Source organism: Macrotis lagotis, chromosome 1, assembly GCF_037893015.1.
Source record: "Macrotis lagotis isolate mMagLag1 chromosome 1, bilby.v1.9.chrom.fasta, whole genome shotgun sequence".
In the NCBI taxonomy this organism is placed as follows: Eukaryota; Metazoa; Chordata; class Mammalia; order Peramelemorphia; family Peramelidae; genus Macrotis; species Macrotis lagotis.
In genome coordinates this window covers 868364511-868377009 of record NC_133658.1, presented here as the reverse complement: position 1 = coordinate 868377009, position 12499 = coordinate 868364511, and the positions used below count along the sequence as shown (strand labels likewise).

The 12499-nt window shown below is 49.6% G+C and overlaps 1 protein-coding gene across 2 annotated transcripts in view; it reads right to left on the bottom strand.

Annotated features, from left to right (window-relative positions):
• TCEA3 (transcription elongation factor A3) overlaps window positions 1-11802 on the bottom strand; it is a 35266-nt gene extending 23464 nt beyond the window's left edge. For both annotated transcript variants that reach the window (XM_074218154.1, XM_074218155.1), the window contains exons 1-4: window positions 11697-11802; window positions 6796-6858; window positions 5401-5506; window positions 1209-1353 (exon numbers count right to left, since the gene is read on the bottom strand). In XM_074218154.1, the coding sequence (XP_074074255.1) occupies window positions 1209-1353; window positions 5401-5506; window positions 6796-6858; window positions 11697-11765 (383 nt within the window). In that variant the 5' untranslated portion in view covers window positions 11766-11802. The remainder of the gene's footprint in view (window positions 1-1208; window positions 1354-5400; window positions 5507-6795; window positions 6859-11696) is intronic.
• Window positions 11803-12499: the final 697 nt, after the last annotated feature.

Genomic DNA, 12499 nt, shown 5'->3' with positions numbered 1-12499 from the left:
CTCTGTGGTCTCTTTTGGCAGAAGTCCTCAAAGGAAAGTGAGAGAGTGACTCAAATGTGATTCATTATAGCCTGTGGCCCAATGAAATGGGACTATCTGAAGGCTAAAGGATGCATCATCAATACTTGTTGAATTAAATTAATGCTCTGGTAATGGATGAAAGAATAAATAATAGCCTAAGAATGCTATAACAATATAATTGGTTAGTCAACATTATGGAGGGGGATGCATGCATTCTGCAAAAGAGGCATTAATGGTTGAATAAGCTCTGGTCTCTGTTAAACAATCAATTCATTATCCTATGAAATCCTAAGAGAGGGAGTAGTGGATAGAGTGCTAATCTTGAAGTCAAGAGGACCTGGGTTTAAATTACACCTTTGAGACATCCTGGCTGTAGGACCCTCTGAGTTTTCTAGACAATCATCTAATACTATAAAGATGTAGGGGGGGGTCAGCTAGGTGGCATAGTGGTGGCGGCTAGGTGGCGTAGTGGATAAAGCACTGGCCTTGAAGTCAGGAGTACCTGGGTTCAAATCTGGCCTCAGACACTTAATAATTACCTAGCTGTGTGGCTTACCTAGCTGTGTGGCCTTGGGCAAGCCACTTAACCCCATTTGCCTTGCAAAAAACTAAAAAAAAATGATGTAGGGAAGGCAGCAACTTGTATTGGCAGGGGTGTTCTCACCTCAGACTCCCCTACTTATCCATAAATCACAGATCCACTCCCTGTCCCTAAGATCCTACTTCTTTAAATGTTGGAGAGGTGTGGCATGTATTTCTAGGAAGACCCACCCCATAAGCAGATGTGACTAAGGCAAGATTTATAGATAAGTGGTTGAGGACTCAGAAATAATAGCAAAAATTCATAAAAGCCAATGAATTGAGGAATGTAGTTATTAGTATCTGATTTTCAGAGGAGGAAACTGAGGCATAAGGTGGTCACAAAGGTAGAAAAAAAGTTAGAAGTCAAATACAGATCTCTCACTTCCAAATCTAGTTTCTTCCCAAAGTATGCTAGTTCAGCATGGACAAGGATGGGACATAAATATGGTCTTGATATCTATATTATGGAAAATCAAAACAGAGAAAGAAAACTATGGAACAATTTCAAAAGTGATGGGGATGAGGGTGAGGACCAAAAGGGGGATCCCAATCAAATTAGTGAGATACACAGAGAGTGTTTTATTAATCCTGTCTTGACAGCATACCTGTCCTTGGATTCTTCCCTTGGACTTTTGCTCTGTGGGGAAAAGGCCCCCAGTGGTTTCCAGTCAGAAGAGTCAACACCTTGCTCTTTCTTCTTTTCTTTTTCTCTTTCCATCGATTTCTCCTTTTTGGGGGTCTCAGGGGCATCTATAAGGAAACAAATTGTGCTGTCACCTAGTTGTAATCCCTGAGTGTCTCAAACAATCCTCTTCAGAGAAGGCACTTGATGAATGTTCACTGAATGAATTCACTGCCTCAGTTTCCCCAAATGGGAAATAAAAAAGGGGATAAAGGCAGAGAAATCAACTAGCAGACTGTGATTTGCTCAGCAGATAGAAAGCACCCTCTAGTGGTCACCCCGGTTGGATAAATGTAGAGACCCCAAGTTCATGGGGCTGCTGGCCTAGGTAAGGTGGGGAAACAAGTGGGGAGCAACCAGTGATTATCCTGGCTGGAGTTGAAGGCTTAATATGGCCTGGAGAGGAGGAGAGATATCTGAGATTTCTGAAGACCAGAGGGTTGGAGGGTGAGGAGACAAGGAGTGGAGAATTTCAAGGCCTCATCGAATTAGAAGGGAATAAGTTAACACTAACTCTAGGACTTTTAAAAAAAAACATCCAAGAATTTATCTGATTTTGCAACCTAGAAACACATCTCTTCCTTTCCAAGGTAATAACCAAAGGGCCAAGAAATTCAGAAAATCTCAACTGTGCCTCAGTTTCTTCATCTGTAAAATGAAGGGGGATGGACAACATGAGATCTGAGCTCTAAGTCTAAAGTCTTGGGATGTAGAGGTCATCCAGCCTCCGTTTGCAGCTCTCCAAGATGGAGAACCCAAGGCTAGAGTAGATTGGACCACAAGGCAGGGTGACAATATTTAGCCTGCTCTCAGGGAGGGCAAAGGAGGGTTATTGTTCAGAGGAGACACTGAGTGGGAAGAATCCATTGACTCAGAGGAGAGAAAGCCAGAGGCTGGATGGAGTTAAGAAGACCCAAGTTCAAATTAGTGTCAGATATCAATGAGCTCTGTGATTCGGGCAGGTCGGCCTCAACATCCTCAGCTGTAAATGGGGAGAATTAAACCTGCAGCCCAGAGTTGACTTGAGGATCAGGTGAGGTATCTGGAAAGTCCTACTGCAAACTCTGAAGTCTCTGTAAATTCTAGCTACTGACATTATTACTGTTGTTGTTATTATTTTAGGTTTTTGCAAGGCAGTGGGGTTAAGTTACTTGCCCAAGGTCACATAGCAGGGTAATTAGTAAGTGTATGAAGTTGGATTTCAACTCGGATCCTCCTGACTCCAGGGCCAGTGCTTTATTCACTCTGCCTAGCTGCCCCAGGCTACTTATACTGTTATGTACTAGAAAAGGTCAAGCTGACCCCAAAAAGAACTATGGACCTCAGGCAGAAGAGGAAAAGGAGAGGCCACCATGGGGAGGAAACAGAAGGGGAAAGTGGTGTAGGGAGGAAACAAAGAAACAAGCACTTATTGAGCACCAACAGTGTGCCAGACATGGTGCTAAGGAAACAAAGAAACAAGCACTTATTAAGCACCTACTATATGTCAGACATGATGCTAAGGAAGTAAAGAAACAAGCACTTATTAAGCACTGACTGTGTGCCAGACATGATACTAAGGAAGCAAAGAAACAAGTGCTTATTAAGTGTCTACTGTGTGCCAGGCAAAATGCTAAGGAAGTTAACAAGCATTTATTAAGTGCCTACTGTCTGCCAGCCACTGTAGTAGGTACCAGCTGGTAAGGTTGGAGCAGATGACTTGTGTTAATTTTCAGCAGGCCAGGTCGGGGGCAGAGCCTGGGTCTGAGGAGGGTAGCCTGGGCAGGGCAGGTGAGGCTAGATTGTCAGGGACTATCTAGGCTCCCTAACCTCAGGGAGGGGGCCTGCTGGGTGAGCCCTCTCTTTGTGCTACAATCATTTCTCAACTGGAAATCACAAAGGGAGGGTTAACATGGATTTGACTAATCCAAACCTTTCTTCACCTGCCAAACCCTCCACCTGTCCAAACTCTACCTCACCTACCATCTCCTCCAGGAAGCTTTCCTTTAATCCCTCCCTTCCTCAAATACACACACTCAAATTTTCTTTGTTTGTCTGAATTTTGTCTTTAATCCTATCACACTAGCAAAAATAATAGCTAGCATTCATATAACTCTCTAAAGATGGCAAAGAACTTTACACATTATCTCATCTGATCCTCACAAACACCCTGTAAAAATAGATCATTCCCATTTTACAGGAAGGAAATTGAGCCTGACTTGCTCAGGATGGCTCAGATAGTAAATACTAGAGTTAGGGTCTGAAAGCTACAGAACCCTGCAATTGTTTGCAAACCCCTAAATTCCTGTGCAACCTGAAGACAGGACCAGTTTTATGTTTCATCTTTGTGATCCTAACCCTCCTACCTGGGCCTTGCAAGCACTTAAAATTTCCTAATCGTCAGCCTTTTGTCCCGGCCTCCTTTCCCACCTCACCTGTTACTGGAGCTGTTTCAGAGCAGTCACAATGACATCTGAGAATTTTTTTTTCTGTGTCCCAATACCTTAAACTCTCTTGGACTAACAAACAATGAAATGATTCAAGGAGGGATTACTAGGAGGATAAGCAGGAGGGAACAGAGAGAGCCAGAATGGATTAAGCTAAGAGCAGGAAGGACCCTGCCCTCTGAGCCGGGTCAGCTCCAGGGCCTACAAGTTGGAGGGACCCCTAAAACTCCATCTTGCACCACAAACTGCATTGGAAAGAATGATTCAGGGGGAGGCAGGGAAGGTCATTTAAGGGTGTGTTGTCATAGGGCCCCATCTGCTTTTAATCATCTCCTGGACTGAAAGAGGACAATAAAAAAGCATGGACCTAAGAGGCAGGAAGCCCTTCTGACCTTTGGCAAATCATTTGATCTCAGTGAGTTTCAAGTTTTCTTTTCTTGGAGACTCAGTTTTCTCCATCTTTAAAATGGGGCATTTCTATTATTTCTCTCATAGAAATGTGAATGAGATAGCTATTCACAAAGTGAATAAGCAGAACATGAATAATCCCTCTGTTGTGTTTCTGGTAAAACCTGGGAAAGTTTGTCCTGAAGGGACCCCACAGAGGCAGAACTGGGGATATTTTAACTTGAGTCAAAAAGATACTGGGCAGGTCAGCAAAGGATAATCTGAGTATGGGTGTATTTGAGGTGAAAGATTGAGTAGTCTGGTCCCCTCCCCTGAAGTCTGGGGTGACCTTTGCCTCAAGACAAAGTAGGAGAAAGGTGACTCAGTGTGTGTGTATGAAATGAGCCAAACATTCTCTCTTTGCTAATTATGGATCTGGCAGCTAGGGTGTATTCCCCCAGCCCAGCCAGCCACTATGTGGACAGAACCCTGGGCCTGGAGTCAGGAAGACAGAAGACCTGAGTTCAAATGTGGCCTCAGAAACTTACTAGCTGTGTGATCCTGGGCAAGTCACTTCACTCTGCTTGCCTCAGTTTTCTTATCTGTAAAATGACCTGGAGAAGGAAACAGCAAATCACTGTAGTAACTTTGCCAAGAAAACACCAAATGGCATCACTGAGAGTCAGATACAATTGAAAAATGATTGAACAATAAATGATGGTTTCAAAGAATGCTTGGATTTCTGTGTCCGCATATGAGCTTATGTCCCTGCCAACCTCAATGTTCCTGACTGGTTAGTACTTAGAAGGGAATCCAATACAAACTACTATAGGTAGGTTTTTGTTGTTTTCTGGGAGGCAACATAGCATGATGGATAAAACAATATTAATAGGTAACATTTATATGGAGTTTTACAAATATTATCTAATATGATCTTCATACCCTCTGAGCTATATTATCCTCCATTTTACAGATGAGGGGACTAAGGTAGGCAAGGGTTAAGTGATTTGCCTAAGGTCACACAAGTGTCTTGAGGCCAGATTTGAAATCATCAAGGTGATGCTTCCTAACTCCAGTCCTGTATTCTATGTGTGTATGTGTATATATATATATATGGCTAAAAACAGAGAACTATTACCAACTTTTTGACCAATAAAATGAGTAAATAAAACCTATTCCTCTGCTCCCAGCGATCCCTTAAAAGAGTCTGAGGCATAGGGTCATAGCCTTGCTGGGGATTGAGGGATTCTGACCCCAGGAGATGTTGGTCCAGATTTGGGTGCTTAAGAGGGCTTCCCTCACCCAGGAGCCGTTTCCAGTTCTTGATGAGAATTTTGGCCAATGTCACCACCTCCTTATCCAAGCAGTGCTTACGGACCCCATTGACAGCAATCCCAATCCTGGTGGTCTAGAAAAACAAAGAGATCCAGGAATAGACTTCAGTCTCCATCCTGGACCCCACTTAGGGTGAGGCTGGAACAAGTATCTGACAAAAGATGTTCATGAAGATTGGAGTAGATATGTTCACAACAGCAGCTGCTCTGCCTCTCCAATACCCATCTCTCAGGCATGAACACTGACTAAAGTGCTTACCCCCAACACTCACCAATAGCTGAGAGGTTGGACCTTAATGTCCCATCTTTAAGCATTCACACAAGTCAGTTCCACCATGTCTGGAATGCATTCCCCCCTTATTGCTACCATTCGAATCTTAATTTTCTTTAAGTCTGGAGCTAGGGGACTTACTTCTTGCATGAATTTTTCCAGATTACCCCAAATGCTATTGCTCTCATCATCCTAAATTTACTTTATATCTACTTATATATAGATATGTTCCTTCACAGGATAGAATGTAAGTTTCCTGAAGTCAGGAGCCTGGGAGAAATAACAGGATTTGCTGTCTCTATCCTTTGAACAAAGCCTGTTACATATTAAGTGATCAATAAATCTTTCTAATTGATGAGCACTGATTGAAGGCCTGACTCCTAGCATTAACTAAGGCTCAAGGCTCTGTAGTCATTCACTGGACAGAACTGTTTTCAAGAACAATATCCCTTTAGAAAGATGGTGTCCTGAGGCCAAAGAGTTGACCTGGGAAGAAGGGCTCTGAGAACAAAGAGGCTTCCCTGGCAAATCGAATCCCATAGAATGAGGGGCCAGACTGGGGGTAGGATAGGGTGCATTGTGAAAAAAAAATGCAACTTCTGACCTCCCCTGGGAGGGAGTCTGACCTGGGAGGGCCTGGTTCTGATGCTAATGATTTCCCCAGAACTAGGTTCCCAGGATACCACCCATAGAGTTTCTCAACATAGAAAGGGTACTCAGGACCTCCCCCTGCTCAGGTTCTCTCTACCCAGAATCCCCATCCAGGTTTTCACCTGTGGAGCACCCCTACCCATGTTCTTTCCTTTAGGGTCTTCCAAATAGAATATATCATGGAGATCATCTTCCCTCTCCCTCCTTTCTCCCCTTTCTTCTATATAAGACCCTTCCTCACACAGGCTCACCCTTGTAAGGACCCCCAAACAAAAGCTATCTTGTGGGATTCCTCACTCGGGACTTCTCCTATAGCACCTTCCTATCCAAGATCTCTCCTGCAGGGCCCTTCACCCCACCCCTTTCTGGCTCTCTCCCCACTCTTTACCTCTTGAAAGATCCCTCCCTCACACCAGCCAGATTCCATCAAAAACTGCCCACCTGCAGTAACTGGATTGACATCTTGTAGCCATTCAGTTTCTTCAGGAGATCCAGGGCTCCTTCCTAAGGGAGAGCACTGAGTCAATATTATGTATCCTGACCTGGGTGAATTCCCCAATACAGACCAAGTAGAAAGACAGGGTAAGTAGGGAGTTGCCTCAGTTTCCCCATTTCAATAACATTTCCTCATAACAACCTAGTGAGGTGGCATGGGTAAATGCAATTCCCATTTTACAAGTGAGAAAACTGAGGCTCAAAGCTGTGTAACATCTCATGTATTAACAAAGTTAGTGACTTTTCAAAGGTCAGACTCCCACATCTTGTCTCCAGACTCCCAAACGTATGCCTCTCCCATTTAGCCTCATTGCTCCTCTCAAGTGAAGGGGTTGGATTGGATAGTCACTGAAGAGAATGGGATTTGGGGAAGCAGCGACATGATAGCCCTCCTTCAAGCATCTGAAGGCCTATAGAATGCACTGAGAATGAATCTGCCTTCTCCTTCAGGATTGGCCGTGTGTGACCTTGAGCAAGTTTTCCCTGGGCCTGGCTCCTCATGTGGAAAAGAAGAAAGTTGTACTGATCCCCGAGGTCTCCTTTCCAGTTTCACATTTATGGTGCTGGGTGGAAGTGGGGTTGGATGTGTTGTACACCAAAGCACTGAACCAGCACCAATGCATGGGAATGGTCAAGGAGCAGACTGAGGTTTGAAGTTAATGAACATTTCCAAATCAGAGAGAGCTGTCCAAGAAGTGAACTGCCTCTCTCTCCTGGAAGGTCTTCAAATAGAAACAAATGAACATTTTGAGGGCTAGGGATTCCTTTTCAGGTTTAAGCTGAATTAGATGGAGTCTATCCCACGAAATACCCTCCAAAGACCATTTGATGTATCTCTTATCCCAAAGTTACAATAGGTCACCTCCAGTCTCCAATGGTTCCTGCATCACAGGAGGAAAAGTCATCTATAGCCTCAGCTAACCACACATCCCAGTACCAAGTATGGTTTTCTTGCTCGCTCGCTCTCTTTTTTAGAAAAGACAAGTCTGCCAATCAAAATATTCATGCTAGGCTACTTGAAACTTATGCTAAATAGTCTCTCATGGGTCCTTTAACCATTTTTAGAGTAGATTTAAAGGTAACTTAGAAATTGCAATAATCACAGCAGAAAAGAACCTTGAAGGACCCTTAGAACACAGGATGTCAAAATTGGAAGGACCCCTAAAACATAGAATGTCAGAACTAACCCAAGGACCCAGAGAATGATTTTAGGGTCTAATATGACAGAGCTGGGAGGAACCTCAATTTCATGTATAAAATGCTTTCTTAAGTCTCTCTTCGAATTCTAGATGAATCCCTGGATTTTGGAGATCATCGTCCAGCCCCTTCTTTTTTTTTTTTTTGGCATGGCAGTGAGGTTAAATGACACAGGTAGGTAACTATTAAGTGTCCAAGGTCATATTTGAACTCAGGTCCTCCTGATTCCAGGACCAGTACTCTATCCACTGCACCACCTAGCTGGCCCTCGGCCCCTTCTTTTTGCAGAAATTGAATCTGAGGCTGAGAAACCACTTGCTCAACATCACTCAGCTTAACTCTTTCCTATGTGATTTATGCATTTGTGTGTATATGACTTCAGTTCATATATGTAGCTGTATTTCTGTGTGTAGGTGATCAGCAAAGTTTAAATGAGACATAACCCATGGATTCCAGAAATTGGGGAAGATCCTACACGAATAGATTAAATTTTTACTGGTAGAGAGAACAGTTGAGTTGCCTAAAAGGACAGTGGCTTGTTCCAAGTCACTTATCCGGTCAGTATCAGAAGACTCAAACCCAGGTCTTAGCTTCAAAGCTATATGCTTCTCATGCTACAAAACATTATGTGAAGAATATGACTGGGAGGTGTTTAGATTGTGATATCAATTATACTGGGAAAAGGTAAAAAAGGCAGCCTTGATGAAGGAAGGGGGTATGAGTTAATGGCTGTTTCAGTAGAAACAAGGCTGGGGAAGGCACAAGAGATCAAAATGGGGGGGGTGAGAGGGAAGGAGGGGGAGGGAGAGAGGGAGAGAGGGAGAGAGGGAGAGAGGGAGAGAGGGAGAGAGAGAGAGAGAGAGAGAGAGAGAGAGAGAGAGAGAGAGAGAGAGAGAGAGGAGGGAAGACCTGGCTTTATGTCAAAGGGATGTCTCCGGGAATGGTTTGTTCTCTTAACATTAACCTGATGGTAAAAAGACCACAAGCCAGACATGGGCTAATGAGTGGAAAAGTCAAGTCTGGGTACATTTCGTGACTGCTGAGTTGGCCAGCCCTTTGGAGGGGCCAGACCCAGAAGATATGGCCAAGGTAAATGTACCAGCTTATAATGAGACTGAGTCTTGCAGACTGTATAAAGCCTGCATTGTAAAAGGAATATCAATTAGGATTTTCCTAGCACCTCACCCTGTTTGGTGAACTGAGATGCTTTCATACTAAAAGAACTCCACAATTATTTCTCACTCTGACTGTGGGACATTAACTGAAACTCCAGCCCTCCTCAATTAAATAACCAGAGGTTTTAAACCATATTCATTGGTTGGTCAAGTCGAAACTTCAAGAATGCTGGGCTAAAGAAACAGAATTCCCTTCAACCCTCAACTCCGAGCCTAAATTCCCTCCATCTGTAAAATGAGACTACCAGGATTGTCTACTCTCACAGGGTTACTGTGACACGGGTATATTTTGCATCAATGTCAGTTAATAATTATTATCCCATCGGGATCATGTGGCATTGGAGGCAGCGGTTGCTTAACCAGGACTTTGCTTTGTCTTTCCCCATTCGATTTCATGTTTTATTCAGTTCAATTCAACAGCGACTGTGTTTTAAGGTAAACAATGGATAGGGGGTCCTCTCACAGGGTTCAAGAGCTCCACTCTGACCCAAGCTGGGCTGTGGTACTACGAGGATAGTTTCTAAACTCTTTAGTGGATGCAGTCTCCACGTTGGGATTTCTCCAAAGACACGAAACCACTGGTCTCAAGAGGGAACATACCATCCTCCCAAAAACCTCAGCGTGCATACATGTGTCTATAAAGGGAGGTGTGCCCTTACATAAGCATAGGGTACTATTGGATTCTAGAAGTACAGAAAGTCTGTATTCTCGGGGAATTTGAAATCCTAGTGGGAATATAGCCTTTGGGGCTAATTACAAGGTAATTGAAAGGAGGGCTGAGGATATAAAGAAAAACTTCAGACTAGGCTGGGCTGTGGGGGGATAAAAAGGGCTCCTGAAAGTGCGTTCCGGGCCTGGGGACAGTCTTGTCCCGCTGGAGAAGCGAGCAGGCAGTGCTGTTTTTGGCTAGTGGAGAGGGCGCATGGGGAACGGGATGGGAGGGGGGTATTTTCTTCAGCTAGTTGAGAGGAGGAAACTAGGAAGATGATAGAGTGAATTAATGATGGCGAGGCATTTTCTTTATAGGCTAACTAGTGCACAGAGGAGCAAACTGAGGCTGTAGTAAGTGGCACAAGTCTAAATCCGAGTCTTTCCAAGTGTCCAGATGGGGCGGGCCCCCCTGCGGAGGGTCTTTAAAAGGCAGGATGAGGAGTCTGTATTTTATTCTGGAGGTGATAGTCACCGGATGTTGGGGGGGTGCCTTGGCTGAGCAGTGGAGAGATCACTGGGGAAGTCTGCTTTCTGCAGCCGGTGGTGGTGGGGGGCCAGCGAGTGGAGACGCCGGCCGCGGCGGTCGGAAGCGTTGTCAAGGGGGGCGCCCCGGCCTTGCCGGAGTCGGGGTGACAAAGGCCGGTCTGTGCAAGCCTGGGACCCCTGGGGGGCGGGGGGCGGTGCGGGTCTCGCCCCTCCCTCCTCTGGGCCGCCGCGGGGCGGACCCCGCCCTGCGTGCCGACACGTAGGGCCCGGAGGTGCGGCCCCCGGATCCCGACCCCTCCCAGGATCCCCCGAAGAAGTTGACAAAGAGGGAGTTCCCGCCTTGGCGCGGCTTCCGAGCGTGGCCGGCCGGGGCCCGCCCCCTCCCCCCGGAGGAGCGGGTGGGGCGCCGCCCCCCGCCCCGCCGCGTTGCAGGCCGCCCCCGGCCGGGGCCTCCCGGAGCCCCCCGCCCGCTCCGGCCGGGCCCCGCCAAGTTTGTTTTGGCCGCGGCCGAGCCGAGCCGAGGCGGAGAGCGGATGGAAAGTCAAACATTAACTCCCCGCGGCCGCTCCGAGGGGCGGGGGCCGGGGGGGGGGGTCGGCCCCGCCGCCCCTCCCCCCGGGACACAAACTTTCTTCCTGCTTCCCCGCGCCCGCCGCGGCCCGGAGCTCCTGGCCCCGCGCCCGGCCCGGCCCCGCCAGGAGGGGGCTGGGGCCCCGGCCCGGCCAGCTCGGGCTGCCCAGCACCTGTTCCGCCCTCCCCCGGCCCCGGCCCCGGCCCCGGCCCCGGCCCCGGCCCCGGCCCCGGCCCCGGCCCCGGCCCCGGCCCTCCTCCCGGCCCGCTCCGATCAGACCAACCAACATTTATTAAGCGCCTGTTACACGGCCCGGCCCGGGGCCGGCGGGGGGACAACAGCGGATCCTGGCCCTCCGGGGGCTTCCATTCTAGCCCGCGCGCCCGGCCCCCGCCCCTCCCTCGCGCTCCCCGCGCCCGCGCCCGCCCCCTCCCCGGCCCGCCACGAGGGCAGGGAGTGTCCGCGGGCGGCGGGAGGGCCGGGGCCGGTGCCGCGCGGCGCAGGGCATGGCAGGGCAGGGCAGGGCAGAGGACTCGGGGCTCTGCGCTGCTCCGCTCTGCTCTGCTCGGCGCCGCTCCGTGCTGTCCGCTGCTCGTCGCCGCGTCCTCTCCGCTCCGCACGTCGGGGCGCCTCGCTGCCGCCCTGGCGCTCTCTGGGCGCCCGGCGGGGCCCGGCGGCGACCCCCGCCTCACCCCGCCAGCGCTCACCGTGGTCTTCCGCGACACCATTTTATCCAGCTTCTTGGCGATTCTCAGCAGCTCCTCCTCCTGCCCCATGCCGGCGGCCCGGCCCCGGGCGGCGGGGGGCTGGCGGGGCGCTGGCGGGGCGCGGCGCGGCGGCCCGGGCCCGGCCAGGGGGTCCTCCGCCTCCGTCGGGCTCCCGGGTCGCTGGCCGAGGCTGACAGCTCAGCGCCGACACCCAGCGAGGGGGGCGGGCCGGGGCGGGCCGGGGGCGGGGCCGGGCCCGTCGGGAGGCCCCGACCCGCCCCCAGCCCGCGCCCGCCGAGGCTAATTATAGGCCTCAAGGACTCGGAGGGCAAGGACGGCGGCCGGGCCGGGGGGGGCGGGGCCGGGCCGGGGGGGGGGGCGGGCCGGGGGGGGGGGCGGGCCGGGCCGGGGGGGGCGGGCCGGGCCGGCCTGGGCCCCCGACGGCGCCTCCCGCGCTCCCCTACCGGGAGGGGGCGGGGCGGGCCGAAGGGGCCGCGGAGCATCTGGCCCCAGGGCCGCCGAGGAACTTGGGCGGGGAGGGGGAGGGGAGGGGAGGGGGGAGGGGGCCACGCTGCCGCCCTGGAACCAGCCTCCTTTGTGACCTGCGGACTTGTGTTCGTGGGCGCCCGGCCTGGCCCCACAAGGGGCCCCCGGCCTCCCCCAGACTCCTCCGGGACACACACACACACACACAAACACACACATACACACACATACACATACCACACATACACACACACCACACATACACACACACCACACATACACACACATACACACACCACACATACACACATACACAC